Here is a 17,405-nt window from a genome sequence, read left to right as displayed (position 1 = left end):
TAATCTTGAGAAGGCATGGGGTAATCAGCCGCACTAATGTTATCTTTTTCTCGTTTTTAGTTTGACTCGGCTATTTTTTGTAATTTCTGTTCGTTTTGAGTTGTATTTGTTCATTGATAGGAATTTGTGGTTGTTTTTCGCCTGGAAGATTATTTGACTTAATTTCACTTCAATTTTGGCTTAATGGTGCTCTTTACTGTTCTTTGAAAAAATCGTTTTGTGGAAAAAAGGTCTTAAATTAATTTTTATTCGTTTTTTTATTGACATACGTTTTGAATGGAAAAAAATAATGTTTATAACATTTCAATTTTTTCTATAAGAATCCATAGTTTGGGTTGCTATTTGTATGTTGAGAAACTTTCATCAATTTTTATTGCTGACAGAAACATGATTTTAATTTAATTTAATGACTCCTGAAGCTGAGCTGAAAAATAAAATAATATCTTTCCCTAACGATTCTACCTATGCTCTTTGATAACGTGTATACACTTACACCTTTTTATTTATTTAAATTGTAAAAGCAGAAGTAGCAATAGTATTAGCCCCAAAATTTTTAGTTATATGCCCCAGTCCTTCTCGGTCTATTGCTGAGGTCTCTTCTTGCCAGCCATGAATACAATGCCTTTTGATTTAGTTTAAAGCAGCATTTGGTTTTAAAGCATATTGGGCTATTTGCATGATTGTGGGAGATTGACATACCCAATATTCCTAAAGACATTGTTGCTGGACGGTTTTACTATGCTGAATAAAATAGCTGTCTAAAATTTTCACTGGATACGCTTGGAAAATGAATTCTTCGTCTAATGGAAACTCCTCCAAACTTTCCTTGAAAGTTTCGCTTTAATACCCTTAGCATCATTAGTTACAGTAACTATAGTGGTAGTATTAAAAGTTTACACATAGTGCCTTCTGGCTAGTTTCCAATTCCTCCACAACTCCTGTAAAGGTATAACTTGATTATATAGTTTGTTCTTCAGATATTGCTTTTGAAAGTCCACATGCTCATAGTTTGTTCTGATTTATTTCAACATCCGCCTAAATTTTCCTTAATAGCTCAAATCGTTTCTGAAGTGTTTTTGGTGCGCCTGCTAGACAACCTGTGTGCGCATAGCGTGTTTCGAGTTAGTTACATTTAGTTTCTAAATTTCCCAAATTTTCACATTAATATCCTCAGCTTTAATAGTGTCAGAAGTAGTATTGACGCTGCTCGGCGTGGAGAGTGACGTCTGCCTCCTCCATCCGCGTCGGTCCATGGCGAGTATTTGCTCTTCGCCCTGCCTGATGTTTGCCGTCGTCAAGAACTCGGACAGGCTGTCGAACCAACGTTTCCTCGGTCGGCCGCGAGGTCACTTCCAACCAGTTTTGATTGGGTCAGAATCGTAGATCGTCTTTGCGGGTAGATGTGGTGGTATTCGAAGCTGGTGCCCGAACCATCGTAAGGTTCGCTTGACTTCTTGAGTCGAAAACCGAGACTGCTTTGTGAGGTGCAGAAGCTTCTCATTGCTGACGAAGTCGGACCATCGTAGGCCCTTGATCTTCCTCAGGCTCTTCGCATGAAATACGTCGATTTTCTTGAGGGTTGCAGCTGATTCTTGCCGTGTCTCAGCTCCGTAAAGCATCACAGAGCCGACTAGAGCGTTGAAGATCCGCAGTTTTGTTGTACGACTGATATTCGGTTTTCGCCAGAGATGACGATTCATTCTGCCTATGACAGAAGACGCTTTGGATAATCTCGCTTGTAGCTAGGGGAGAAGTGAGCCATCTGAAGAAATTATGGAGCTCAGGTAGGTGAAGGCTTGAACAACCTCGATGTCAGCGGTGCTGTCAAGGCTAACTGGAGAGTTAACAGTAGGAGAAGACGGGTCTGTGGCCATAATTTTAGTTTTGCTACGGTGACATAGAAGAGCTCTGGGGCCACTGTACATCCTTGGCGCACCCCTGTCTTGATTTGAAAGAACGGGATGCGCCAACCATTTACTTGTACACAGCTCTCCGTCCCATGGTGCAGCACCTTGAGAAGTCTGCAATATTTTTTGGGTATGCCAGTCAACTCTAGAATCCGCCAAAGAGCTAGGTCGACTTAGTCAAATGCAGCACGGAAGTCTACGAAGGCAATAAATTCTTTCTGTCGGAACTCTGTGGTCTTCTCTACTATTTGTCGAAACAGTTTGCCTGGGACTGACAGTAGAATTATTCCCTGGTAGTTGGAGCAGTCGCTTATGCTTGTCAGTAGCACTAGGATGAAAACATTTTCTTTTGGTTAGTTCAACATCTCTCACAAGCCTTGTTGGTTTCAACTTCACACACCTAACTGTTCTTAAGCTATTGCTGTTACACACTTTTGACAACCTGCATAAAGACGGCGTCCATGATTCGGTTCAGCTTCCCCCCTCAATATTCCTTGAAAATTTCAGCTTCATACCGTTAGGCATAGTTGTAATAGTAGTCACAGTAGTAGTATTGATATTACTAGTATTTAATAGCGGTACTAGTACTAGCAGGAGTAGTATTAACATATTGCCTTTTAATTTGTAGAATATCCCTCGAATCAAGTCCTAGAAGTTTCAACTTTATACAATCAGCCGTTGCTATGACATTGCTGATACGTTCTTTTTTAAAACCTGTATGCTATTAAATTTTCATCTCAGTGCTTTTAGCCTTACAAGTAATATCAATAGAAGAAATAGTAGTAGTAAATGCAGTAGTAGCAGTAGTATTAGCAGTAGTGGGCACAGATTGCCTTTTGGTGAGATGATCTTCCCCTTCAAGCATTCTCTGAAAGTTCCTCTGAAAACCCTCTTAATACCCAAATCAATTATTGAGATACGCTATTTTGACAATTTGCATGCACATAGCGTCTTTTGATTTAGCTTGAATTTTCCCTTCTATACTGTAAATAGAGTAGTCAGGTAGTAGTGGTGCTGGTAGAGTTGTATTAGGATTGGTAGCATGCAAATATTGCCTTTTTGATCATATCCCTTATGATTTCCTGAATTTTCCAGATTAATAAACTTAGTTATTCCTGTGTTACACCCTTTTGACAATCATTATACACATAATGTGTTTTGACTTAGTTCAAAACATTCTCTGAAAGGCTCACCTAATGCCCTTCGTTTTCTTGGAAAGTAAAGTTCACACATGCATACCTTTCTCAATAACATATACTATGTGTAAACAATGAACGAGTTGGCTAGCTTACAGCCTTTGTCCTGAGGACTATGGGGAGGTTGGAATCCCCAAAGACACAACTACTGGACCTTTCAACAAGGCTGGACACAATAGATCTTTAAGTTAGAAACTATCCGAAAAACCTCTGTTTCAGTTACTTGTTCAAGCACAAAAGATTGGTGGCAAGAAGGACCCAAATATCTAGTCAAGTCACTATTAGAATTTGATCTTGATCCGAAAATTAGTCTTAAATTTCGTATTATATAATCCTTTCCCCCCTAAAATTAAGCATTTATTTCCTTAGGTTTCGACAGAGAAAGGATCTTCAGTTTGTAGATTATATGAAGGCATAGCCGAAAATTAGTTTTTCTACTAATTAGTAAAAATTACTAAATGCCATTTTTAGTCTCGGGTTTATTTAATAGTGTTTCTGCATGTAAATCCGTTTCATTTTTATTTTGTATGGGCATCAATAAATTCATGTAATGTTTAAAAATATGCAAAAAATTTCTTTGAAAGTCGCTGTTCGCAGTGTTTTTTTTTTATCATTACAAAGATCTTTCCCGGTACTTAGAGTATAACTAAACTGATGATTTGCAAATTAAGTTCATTTAATGTCGCAAATTGTCATGCAAATAAGCTGCTTTTGTCAGCCACGCTGGAAATTGTGGAACATACCCTAAAATGGACAATTGCATCTTTTTTAGATATATTTTCATTTAGAAATAACAAGCTTTGTTTTTTGGCGCAAACAGACGTGGCAAGCCATTGTGAATTATAACATAGAAGAGGTGTTTATGATTACTTCCTAGTTCCTTTCATAATTTGGAAAGGAGTCTATGTAGTTTACAAACATGACACATTGTCTCAAAGCTTCTGAAAAATAGTATATACATTTTTATGGCACTTGGTATTAACCAAGTGACATATAGCAATCGCAAATTCTGTCGGTCTGTCGGTCCCGGTTTTGCTACTTTAGGCACTTCCAGGTAAGCTAGGACGATGAAATTTGCAGGCGTATCAGGGACCGGGCCAGATAAAATTATAAATAGTTTTTTTTCCCGATTCGACCATCTGGGGGGGGGGGGGCGTTAATTCGAAAAAAATAGAAAAATTGAAGTGTTTTTAACTTACGAACGGTTGATCAGATCTTAATGAAATTTGATGTTCGGAAGAATATCGTGTATAAGAGCTGTTATTTTAAATTCCGACCGGATCTGGTGACATTGGGGGGGAGTTGGGAGGGGGAAACCTAAAATCTTGGAAAACACTTAGAGTGGAGGGATCGGGATGAAACTTGGTGGGGATAATAAGCACAAGTCCTAGATACATGATTGACATAACCGGAATGGATTCGCTCTCTTTGGGGTAGTTGGGGGGGTAATTTTGGAAATGGAGGTATTTGTAACTTACGAAAGGGTTACCAGATCTTAATGAAATTTTATATTTAGAAGGATTTCGCGCTTTAAAGCTCTAAATTTAAATTCCGACCAGATCCTGTGACATTGGGGGGAGTTGGAGGGGGAAACCGGATTTCTTGGAAAACGTGAAAATTGGGGTATTTTTATCTTACGAATAGGTGATCGGATCTTAATGAAATTTGATATTTAGAACGAATTCATGTTTCAGAGCTCTTATTTCAAATCCCGACCAGATCTTTTGACATTGGGGAGATTTGGAGGGAGAAATCTTGGAAAACACTTGGAGTGGAGGAATCGGGATGAAGCTTGGTGGATAGAATAAGCAAATGTCCTTGATATGTGATTGATGGAACCGTACTGGATTCGCTCTCTTTGGGGGAGTTGGGGGGGGAGGGGTTCAGTGATTTGGCGAGTTTGGTGCTTCTGGATGTGCTAGGATGATTAAAATTGGTAGGCGTGTCAGGGAGCTGTACAAATTGATTTGATAAAGTCGTTTTCCCAGATTCGACCATCTGGGGGGCTAAAGGGAGAGGAAAAATTAGAAAAAATTAGGTATTTATAACATACAATTTGGTGATCGGATCTTAATGGATTTTGATATTTAGAAGGACATCGTGACTCAGAGCTCTTATTTTAAATCCTGACCGGCATTAAGCCTCTTATTTTCCTTTTAAATCAATCTATTGATTCATAGAATTTTGCTAGAGCTCATACCACATGATCTCTTGGCTCTTAGCTCTTCTTGCCTCGTCACAAGTGCCATATGAGCTCTTAGCTCTTGTTTTTTTTTGTGAACTGGCAGAAAGTTTCTGCTTGGTTAGTACAGAACGTACTTTCGGTTGGGGCACGAAACTTTCAAATATTTAAAGGTTGATATAATATTATTTTTGTAATATATATATATATATATATATATATATATATATATATATATATATATATATATATATAATATATATATATATATATATATATATATATATGTATATATATATATATATAAATATATATATATATACATATATATATATATATATATATATATATATATATATATATATATATATATATATATATATATATATTGTTGTACAGACATTATCGGAACCTGAGTCAAGGTGTCGTCAACTTAAATCTTAATGTAAAAGTATGTTTCAGCGTAATGAATTTCTTGTTTTTTTGTATAGGCTACTTAGTTTGATATACATTTGTTACTGCGCAGGCACGTACTATCATTTTTATGCTTTATAGATGATTTTCGCTTCTCACAATTCGAAGCACCCAATAGTCATATTGAAAGATGTACATTATCAGGACATGAGAGCATTATTGGATTTTATGTACAGAGGTGAAGTTAGTGTGGACCAAGATAGATTACCTCAGTTTTTACATTTAGCCGAAACTCTCAGGATCCGTGGCTTAGCTGAAGTTGGTGATTATAGTCAACAGCCGGATAGTATATTTAAGTGCGAGTCCTCAATTGCTGATGCAGATCGAGTTCAAAAAGGTTAGTAATTTCTGCAGAAAACAAGAGGATATGTTTATCTTGATTCTGAGTGAGTTACATTCTTTATTGTTTTTGTTTTTTTGTTTTAGGTTTCGCTTTGTGTTTTGTTGAAGTCCACCATTTGCTATATAGGCTACTAAATAGCCAAAAATACTCTTTTTTTTCATTTTCATTAGACATTTCAAAAAGTCTCACCCCTCCCTAGTTCCCCTCTCATTCTCCCCTCCCATTTTCATGGTTTAGCCCCACCGAACAGTAGCCGTCAATTGTTGACCCAGATCAAGTTTAAAAGGCTAGTAATTTATTGAGGCGTTTTATTTTTTTTGACCTGATTTTGCTTTTGTAGAGAATAGAAAATAATTTAAAAGAATAGAAAAGAATAGAAATTTGAATATTTAAAAGAACTAAAAGAATTTAATTAAGTAAAAGAATTAGTTATTAATTAAAAGAAATAAGAAATTAAAAGAATGTAATTAAGAATTGAATTAAAAGAATTTAAAGAATTAAAAGAATAGAAAAGAATTAAAAGAGTAGAATTTAAAAGAATAGAAAAGAATTTCGTAGAGAATTTAAAGGTTAAAAGAGAGAAATTTACATTGAAGGCTAGGCGATGGAGGACTTGTCAAGATAAATTAGCAGCTTATACAAAAGCAAGACAATCCTCATGAAAGTTTTCCAGCAGAGTTACAGTGGCTGGCCTACGTTTCACTAGCAATCACCAAAATGAAAGGGCTTGGCTTTCAATTTTTTAAAAGCGGATTCCTTAAAATATTCTGCACACGCGACAATCAGACTATTTTTAATCATTGAAGAAACATTGGCATTTGCAGCCGCCGAGAGGATCTTATTTCTTTAGATTTTCATTTCCATAACAAGAACTTGGAAGCTGCCGCTATTATGGACGGATTCTGCTTCCATGATTGGGATAGAGCCAGAATTCTTCGTACCCAGAAGAATAAAATGTTGGTCCTGCTAAATATTACCCTTTCAAAAAAATGGCTTCAATTTTTGACAATTTTCCTTAACTTTTGCTTTCCTTGTTGCGTTAAACGGATTAACGATACTATTCTACCTTTTCTCTGAAACAGGAGGGAGGTTTTCTGCGTTTACAATACATTTTTTTTTATGAAATGGTTTTTATTGATAACTTGTCTGACATTTGATTGCACGCTTTCGGTTTTTGAAGGGTTTGCTGACAAGGTTGTCTATGCGCTGATATATTTGTCAGCTATTTTTAATAAAAAAGGGCGTAGATTCTTGAAAAGTATTGTTCTCAGAAGGAGAATAAGACAATCTGATGAAATGAGTCTGCCAATTCGTCTTATATTTCTCAAATAATGAAAAAAGGATATGAGGTATCCGAGTTCAAGGGTCTTGTAGCAAACAAAGATTAAGCATTTCACCAAATTGTGATGATCTTGTTTAATAAGCGACTAATATCATTTAGAACCTACCAAGAAGACTATGAAGGTGTTTTCTGTGTAGTCTGTTTTGTAAAGTGTTCTGTGTTCTGTAAGGTGTATCCTCTGTTCTGTAAAGTGTCTGGAGGGTAGATGACTGACTGACGTTAATATCAGAGAACTTTGTTTGCTTGGTTGTAAAAAAGGTAATGTCAGGATTTTCTTCATGTATTTTTACTTTACAAAGTCGTAAACTGAACTGACTGAGCAGCTAATCTTGTAACTTCTTTCTCTTTGCTCGTAACAGTTAGCTCGGGGCGTAGTCTCATAGCCTAATAGGTTTCATAGCACAGGAACTTTACTAAGCAATAACTTTGTGATTCCTGTCTTAAACCTAATTCTTTCTAACCTGTATTTTCACCGTTTGTGGTATTCCAACCTACAACTGTCCATCATAGTTATCGTAATTTTTACCACATCTTCAAGCCCAAATTATAGTTTTGCCCAAATTTCACCGTTAGTGGTATTCCAACCTACAACTGCCCATCATAGTTACAATCACAGTTATATTCACCATCGTAGTTTTGCCCACATCTTCAAGCCCAAATTTTAGTTTTGCCCAAATTTCACCGTTAGTGGTATTCCAACCCACGTACCGCCTATACTAGTTACCATCACAGCTATATTCACCATCATAGTTTTCCCCACATCTTCAAGCCCAAATTATAGTTTTGCCCAAATTTCACCGTTCGTGGTATTCCAACCTACAACTGCCTAACATAGTTATCATTATGGTTATATTCACCATCGTAATTTTGCCCACACATTTAATTGCGTATTCCAGTATCCTGAGTTTTTGGAGAATTTATATAGCACCTGAGATTTTACAATTTTCCTGCAGTTTCTTATGTTGTTCAATTTTATACATCCCTGGCATGTGGAGGCATTTGTTTTAGGTGAAGGCTAAAATTAGGCGGGAAAAAATCAGTTGAAGAAAAAATGGTAAGTTTTGGAGGGTAAAAAATTGAATGAAGGCTCAAAGCAGGAAAAATATAACAAGTTTTGTAGAAAAAAAAGGGAAGAAACTATTAATACAATTTGGTTGACCGATCAAGTTAGGCAAATTATTTCTTACTCCACACTGTCTTTCCATTTACAATTAAAACCAAGTGAAAATATAGAAGAACAGGTATAATTTTTCAATAAGATTTGGTAAAAAAAAAAGGTGTACTTTTTTCACTGTTCTATTGGAAAACATTTACGATTTTTCTGTATTTCGTTTCATTGTAATTGCTCAAATTAGGAAAAAATTCCGTCAAGGAAAAAATGTTAGAAGTTTTAGATGAAATACTAAAACGATGAAACAATTTACTAAATTTGATTGAAGGCTCAACTTAGGAAAAAAATAATCGAAAAAAAGTAATAGCAAGTTTTAGGCGAAATTTAAAAGTCGTTGAAGCAATTCAAAAAATGTGGACGAAGCCCAAAAGATCGATCAAAGAACAAATGTAGGAAATTCTGAGGGAAATATAAACATGCCATGGGATTTTCGGTACATGGTCCTAAAACAATATTCCCGTGTCTTTGAAAAGATTCTTGATTTAATTAATTTCGAATTAAATTTCATTAAGTTACCATTAAAACGTGACAATACTTTTTTATGTTGTCGTAGATTGAGTCAAATCGAAATTTTATTTTGCCCCTAGAAACCCGCCCGAACACTCCGAAAAAACCTGACGTGGAAATTTTTCCGTGATATTCACAGCTCCCTAGTATTTTTGTGGTAAAAAAACAGTTGAACAACAAAGTAAAAATGTCACTTTCCTGAAAATTACGAGCTTTGATATCCAGTGTTGAAATTTTAGCTCATTGAATCGACATCAGTCCTAGTCAGGCTCAGCACCGAGCCACCACAATTGAGCATTCCCAGTTCAACGTTTATGTTAAAAAAAAGTATGTAACTAAGGATATCACCGTCACTAGGGAAGTGCAGTGGATCTTTTCGTGGAGAGGGGTGAAATACCAAGTAGTCTATTGTTGGCCACTGTTTATCTACATTGAATTTACATTTTCAGGTCCCTTAGATAGCCAATACCCAGTTGCATACAGTCCTTACCAGCGTTATCAGTTAAACAGCCCGTACCCACCAGACTCCCTACAATCTCCGAATGATTTGCTCAAAAGACCCGGTAGCCCTTTTCAAAGTTATGCGTCGCGGAGGAAAAGAGGCCGGCCTCCTAAAATTGGAGGTGGAGCCGAATATGCAGACCCAATGGATGTATTGGATGTTAAAGTAGACTCCGGTTTTTCTGGAATAACTAATGTTTATCCGCCACGTCACAGCTCGACACCCTTAACACCACAATCGACGGAGGGGCAGGATGAGGAAAATTCAAGGGACTTGGTGAAAAATAGAACGCCTCCCGAGGTGAGTTTAATTTTTATTGTTTTTGACAGCTAAATAACTTACTTGTTATTAAACAAAAGGAGTAACTAATAAGTTTAGTGTAGTTGATTACATAATACAGGATTATTCACAAATCAGGGATTGTTTTTAATTGTGACCATTTCAATTTTAAGTTAATTTTAATTAATTTTAAAGAGTGTTTTTAATTTTAATTGTGACCATCCCTGACCATGTGGCATGACCATATCCCCATTATCTCAATTTACTATTCGTGGATGTTCAATTTCAGCCTTGAAGGTAATAAAATGAAGAAAAACAAGCTGTTTCTAATGAAAGTAAGGAGCAATATCAAAACCTAATTCTAACAAAAATTATTCCGTATATGAGGAGGGCTGCCCCCTCCTCAATTCCCTCACTAAAATTTTTTACTTCTAAAAAAGGTTCCAATTATAATTACACGGCCCTTGTGTTCCAAGACTTATTCTTAAATAAGTGGGAAAACATCGAACTCTAGCGTCTGTATTTTCAATAGGAAAACCTTTTTTTCATTTAATTTTAGACTCTTTCTCAAATAATAGGAAAAAAACTTCGTTTTCTTAAAGAGTTAAAGAGGCTGCGTCCCAAAGTCGAACCTTAAAACGTACAGGAATTAGAAGAGGCAGTTGGGGGGCTGCCGCCCCCCAAACCCCCAGCTTTTAAAGACTCTTTTGTACAGGTTTTTTGTTTTTTTGCTAACCCCCAGCTCTTGGCTTCGGAAAGGCCCTCTTTTAATTAACAAAAAATTGAAATGAATGAATAATGGAATAACTTCGAAAAATGTTAAACACAAGAGGACAGGAGAACCATTGCGCCGAAACTAGTAATTAGTAACAATGAAGTCCCCCCCCCCAAAAAAAAAACCTGTACAAAAGAGTCTTTAAAAGCTGGGGGTTTGGGGGGCGGCAGCCCCCCAACTGCCTCTTCTAATTCCTGTACGTTTTAAGGTTCGACTTTGGGACGCAGCCTCTTTAACTCTTTAAGAAAACGAAGTTTTTTTCATATTATTTCTGTACGTTTTTCTACAATCCATGGTGGATGTAATTTAATAATTCCTGTACTCCTCGTACAGGAATTAGGAGAGGAACTTGGGTGGCTGCCCCCCCCCCCCGCTTTTAAATCATTGTATAAAATAGAAAAAAAATAGATAGAATGACCGAAATGTTTCTTTTGCTCATAAGAAGCTAATATTCTGTTATCTCTCAAATGATAAGCTGTCCAGGTGTTATCAAAATTTTTTTGATGTTGTGAAAAAAAAAACGCCCGTAAGGGACTTGAACCCTCGACCCGAGGATTAAAAGTCTCACGCTCTACCAACTGAGCTAATAACTTGCATGTGTGTAAATATAACTTCTCAGTAGATTTTAAAAATTTCAAATTAACATGGGCTCTTATGGAGAGAAATCCGTTAATTAAATAGCTAATGGGTGGTTTCTGGAAAACAGGGAAGGAGTTATCGGATCGAGCTGAAATTTCGCGGATAAGCTCCTGGGCCGTAGGGAACCTTAACTTGTGAATTTCAGCCCGATCGGACAACGTTAAAAGGGGTGGGGGGGGGGGGGGGGTTGGAGGGTCGAAACTTTCGGGGGGTTAAGATTTTACTACGAAACTTTCCAGGAAAATTACTCGGAGAATTCCGCATCGAATGAGTCTTCGTACACCCAGATCCGATGTCGGATGTGACCTGTAGGCGTCTAGAAAAAAAAAGTAAATGAATTTTAAGTGGCTATGCGTGGTTTCTGGAAAACAGGGAAGGAGTTATCGGATCAAGCTGAAATTTCGCGGATAAGCTCCTGGGCCCTAGGGGACCTTAACTTGTGAATTTCAGCCCGATCGGACAACGTTAAAGGGGGGCTTGGGTTGACAGGTCGAAACTTTCGGTCATATTTTCCCCATGAAGGAAAAGTTGGAGGGGGATGAAATTTTGCAGGTTTCTTAGTTGGAGCTCGGGCTACGAAATGCATCCCTCCCTATCCGTCTGCGACCACTGGAACCGAAGATCGCTTAACATTGTCGTGTGTCGCCTCTTTATAGAGGCACGAGTGTGCCTCCTTGATAATCCTAGGAAGTCCCCCCACGAAAAAGTCTTCCATAGGAACTTCCTTCCATGTAAAATTCTCTCCCCCCCCTCCTCCGGGCAATTCTATCCTCACAGTGAATTCCTCCTGAAAATTCCTGCTTACTATTTCGGCTGAAAAATATCCCTTAGCATAGTTTCATTCAAAGAAAGACTCGTTTGATTTAATTCCTTATTATTTGTCAGTTCATGGCGGAATACCCCTTGTGTGGGAAATATTTCTTAGAGATCCCCCTCCCCTCAATGGAAAGTTTTACCCGCGGAAAACTTCCTAACGGGGAATTTCTTCTGGTGATAATTCCCCATGGAGGATTTTTCCCGTGCAAAATCTTCTACGTAAAAATCCCCCAGAGAATTCTAACTCCGTTGAAAGTTTCACCCAAACAATTCCCGCAGAGCATCTCCACATGTGAAATTGATTGCCAACGAGAATGTAAGACAGATATAACGAATTTCGTATATGAACTGTGGCAAATTCTCCGTTTAAAATTCTCCTTTAAAGCCCACCCCTCGAAACTTGCATCTCAATGGGAAATTCTCCCCGTAGAAAATCCATCCCAAGAAAATTCCCCCCTCCTGAAAAATGTAGGTATACTTCCCAATTCCAAATACTACATGTAAACAAAGGGCAGATTTCATAACCTGTGCCCTTCCTTAGGGGACTCCATAGGGTTATATCATCCCCAAAGGCATGGTTATTGAACCTTTCAATTATACTGAACAAAATGTTTATCGTACAATTTAGATCAGGTCACTGGAGAAAAAGGGTGCGGGGGGCTAGTTGCCCTCCCATCCTTTGTCACTTAGAAATGGCTCTAGAACTCTTAATTCCCGTTCCAAAAAAAATGTCGCCCAATCTTCTAGGTCTATTGGCTCAATACGATCATCCCTAGGAAGGACAAAAAAAACAAAAACAAAATCAAATTACCGCGCGTCCGTGATCCTTCTTCTGGCAAAAAAAAAATCCATATTTTTAAAGATGGGAGCTTGGAAACTCTACAGCAGGTTTCTCTGATGCGCTGAATCTATTGGTGCAATTTTCAATACGATTCCTTGACTTTTGGGGGATGTCACAACCCTTTTTGGAAAATCAGGCAAATCTACACTGGCTCGTAACTTTTGATCAGTGACGAAAAAACTTAGCGAATTTTATATAATTGTAATCAGCATGAAAAGCCAATTCTTTTGATGTACCTATTATTATCGAAATTTAATTTTATAGTTTCGGTCACTATTGGGACGAGTCGCTCCTTATTTACAGTTCGTTACCACGAACAGTTTGACAAAAAGGTATCCCTATTTCATCTTCAAGAACAATGTTATACATAGAAAGTCCTTTTCCTGGGGATTCACTTCGTTACCATTTCTTGCAACGCCTACCTGTGTTGGATAAGAACTTCATGCTGAAGAAAGCTGGGGATGGATTATCCATCGCTTGCTCCAGCATCTTAGTGAAAGGTTTAACGTAGTGATGATGGCTGTTTTGTTCAAGTACATGGCGTTTTTTTTTTTATTAATCAATTTTTTTTTTAAATCCGCGAAAGAAGTTTTCAATGAAAAGCAAAGAGCTACATTAAACCAAAAACGAGCAGAAATGAAGTCAAACAATAATGCAAGCCTAAAACGACCATTAATCACTATCAATATATAAATAAATCCAAAATCAACAGATATTACAATAAATAGCCAAGTCAAATTTAAGGCACCCTGTGCTTCCTAAAGACGAGAAAGTCAACTACGCTTTACTTAAAACAATTTTCGTTTTGAGCTGCGTTTTTATTTTTTATAATATAAAAAACAAAAAAAAAAACAACACCATAATAACCATGATTAATGAACATAACAAATGAATGTAGGTTGACATTTATTACATACTGATATTAATTCCCGAAAGTTTCAGCAATTTTGGATTTGGTGTCGTTATAAAAGAGAAAACATTTAAAATGTGTTTCTAATGTCTCAATATCCACCCAGACTCTTGAGAATAGGCTGTAAAAGACCTGTGGTGGTTTGTCGACTAATCTGAATACCAGAAGGAAGACCAATCACAATACTTTTCGACCCTAATCCCTTAACAAAAGGCTGGAAGCACCCTCATTGCAGGCTTTACCTCAGATTGTAAAGCCTTCATCAGGTCCCCTAGATTATTAGTAGAAAGCTTCAAGACGCAATTATTCTGGCTCAGGCTTGTTCATACTCAAAAAAGTGTTCCATCCCTTACTTTGCTGGAGTACGAGCATATTAACTCAATTTAATGAAGACGATCCTACTTGAAACCTTTAATCATGTCTTAAAAAATATTTAGCTTAAACAGTACTTTATGTAGAAAATAAAACAACAAATTTGAGGACTTCTATTCAGTTCTTAAAAATCGAAAGTGAAAGATCTAACGTAATGATGATGGCCGTTTTGTTCAAGTACGCGGCTTTTTTTTTTTTTTTTTTTTTTTTTTTTTTTTTTTTTTTTTTTTTTTTTTTTTTTTTTTTTTTTTTTTTTTTTTTTTTTTAATTCAACATTAGAAATACATATTCTGTTTGGCATCCTAACTCGATAAGTTTGATATCAGCAATTTCTTTACATGAAAAAATAAAAGTAATTAAAAAAAATGCTGGTTCTAAGCTACTAAAACTTATTTTTTTCGTTGGACAAGAAAATATTTTTGTCGTATTAAAATTCTTTCGTTCTTCTGGTAAAACAGACGAGAAGACCTACCTATTGATACAATTATCTTAAGGAGGAAAGTTAAGAGGAAACCTATAGAGGAGCTTCATTTGGTGCTGTGTTTTTATTTTTAATGATCTGCTTCGGGTATTTTTTTGAAAATGTCTTCACTTTCAGCTTTGAAGTAAAGTGAGGTAAAGGTTCAACGTAATTTCAAATACTATTGCCAGGCAACATGAAAGTATGCAAAAAAGTAATCTAGAATCAGTAACCTTTTCTTGGGGAGTGGGGCATATTTAACAAGGGGGAGGAGTAGGTAAAATATGAAAAATCCAGAACATAAACTTGATGCATTAGAAGTTGACCTGTATAAAACATTTTTAGGTCGATATCCCAACTCGAAAAAATCCAGAATCTAAGCTCGATACATCGCAAGTTAAACTTTTTTTTTTTTTTTTTTTTTTTTTTTTTTTTTTTTTTTTTTTTTTTTTTTTTTTTTTTTTTTTTTTTTTAATTCAACATTAGAAATACATATTCTGTTTAGCATCCTAACTTGATAAGTTTGATATCAGCTATTTCTTTACATGAAAAAATAAAAGTAATTAAAAAAATGCTGGTTCTAAGCTACTAAAACTTATTTTTTTCGTTGGACAAGAAAATATTCTGCTCCATTTTTTACCCTTTTTGTATTTCTTGAGGTCTGAAATAAAAGAAAAGTATGTGAAGTTGGAGTTATGTAGGTTCAGTTCAATACTGACTTTGGAGTTAATAATTTCCTTCAATTTTTATATAGTTGATTTGACAAAAAATACCTTGTTTTTCTGTTGATTTTCGATATGTAAGTTACGTCAACTTTAAAGATCAGTTAATAACAATGTGCGCTATAGTTTTTCTTTTTTTTTTCAAAAGGGGGATTCTCCAACAAAACTTTCTTCCTAGCTATGGAGCACAAAAAAGTCCAATTGCCAAATTTTGCTTCGTCCAACGTTTGTCCAAAGTCCAAAGTTATAATTTTTGTCCCGATTCTTTAAGAACGACTCCTGAAATACAAGGGTCGTTTAATTAGAAAATTAAACTTTCATTTTTGAAAGTACCTAAAAAGTTTAGCCTAAAGAGCGAAGTGTTGAGTAAGGGGCAATCCCATTCATACAAGTAATAATTTCTGTCCGTTTCAAGTTTTAATGTTGCTCCTTACTTTCAGTTGAAAAAACTTGTTTTTTTTTATTTAACATTAGGTAAGACTAAACTTAATAGTACTTATATATTTGAAATCAGCATAAAAATTAGATTCTTTTGATATATATATATATATATATATATATATATATATATATATATATATATATATATATATATATATATATATATATATATATATATATATATATATATATATATAATGAAAAGAGAAATCACCAATGCTACAGAACAAAAAAAAAAAAAAAAAAAAAAAAAAAAAAAAAAAAAAAAAAAAAAGAAAGAGACAGAAGGAGAAAAGGAAGACTGTTTTCCTAAATTAGTGATTAATATAGACCAGCACTTGAATGAGGCCTTAACCCTACTCATCCATACAATCACATAGGTCAAACAGCATAGCCACACACAATCAACCATAAAGAATAATCCATGGACAGGCAGTCATGTTGTCAATAAGTATAAGTCGTCATTTACCAAACAATAGAAAAAATAATATAGACAAATAATTCAGAGGCAACACCCAACATAAGGGCTCATCAGGAGAATATACTGGCCTATATAGGGTTTCGCCACTCTAAATTCTCTACCCAGCACAGTGTTGTGGCTACCACAGAATATCCATGGCATCCCCGCGTCAGGTATCACCCCCAAAATACATGCCTATGAAAAAAAAAAGAAAACAGCAAATGTAAAACAACCAAGTAAAATCAAAAACAAGCTTATCCTGTTAATATATCCCTCCTTTTAGCAACAATAGGTAAACTAAATATTATAAATTTTACCAAATCACAAATATTAACACATTGCAAAAAAACCTGAATGAACTAAACAATTATAGAATTCATCTTTACCATGTGGCTAATTTTTTAGAAAATCCGCTCAATTAGAAACACAATTCAAAATAAATGGCGCTGTGACAACATTTCTCGAACCTCCGAAATTAGTTAAAAATTTCTTTAAGTATTTCTAGATAATTCTTTTGATATTTATTTAAAAGTTCGTTATAATGAAAACTAAATTTTTTAAATTGCCAAGTTAATTTATTTGCAGAAAAACCTCTTGATATCAATTTTTGGCTTAAGTTTTTACATCTATTTTTAAAATCAATATAATTACTACAAATCCTTGCATAACGAAGTAACTGTGAGAAAAACGCTGAATATGTGATATTTGAGTGTATATTACTTTCAGGGAATGGGAAACTAATCACTTCAAAATCAAAATCATCCGTTTTATTATACATTTTAAAACTTAATTTATTATTATCACAAATATTAATATTTAAATCTAAGAAATGATCTTCATGACCAGCGCCATGACTAGGCTCAAGAATAAGCTCTGATGGATATATATTTTTAGAAATATCAATGAAATCCTTACAATTTAAGACCAAAATATCATCTAAATATCTTTTATTATTTGACAAAGCATGTTTTAAATTAATTGGATTATTCTTATCCATCATATATTTATATTCTAGTTGACTTAAAAACAAGTCGGGTATAAATGGGCTGGCATTCCCCCCCATGGG

The 17,405-nt window shown here is 35.4% G+C and overlaps 1 protein-coding gene across 3 annotated transcripts in view; it reads left to right on the top strand.

The window, feature by feature from the left end:
• Window positions 1–17,405, top strand: part of LOC136036898 (protein tramtrack, alpha isoform-like) — a 96,034-nt gene that overhangs the window by 23,190 nt on the left and 55,439 nt on the right. For all 3 annotated transcript variants that reach the window (XM_065719275.1, XM_065719273.1, XM_065719274.1), the window contains exons 3-4: window positions 5,841–6,096; window positions 9,572–9,924. In XM_065719275.1, the coding sequence (XP_065575347.1) occupies window positions 5,841–6,096; window positions 9,572–9,924 (609 nt within the window). The remainder of the gene's footprint in view (window positions 1–5,840; window positions 6,097–9,571; window positions 9,925–17,405) is intronic.

This window comes from Artemia franciscana, chromosome 16 (assembly GCF_032884065.1).
Source record: "Artemia franciscana chromosome 16, ASM3288406v1, whole genome shotgun sequence".
NCBI lineage: Eukaryota > Metazoa > Arthropoda > Branchiopoda > Anostraca > Artemiidae > Artemia > Artemia franciscana.
This window is presented reverse-complemented; position numbering and strand designations above follow the sequence as displayed.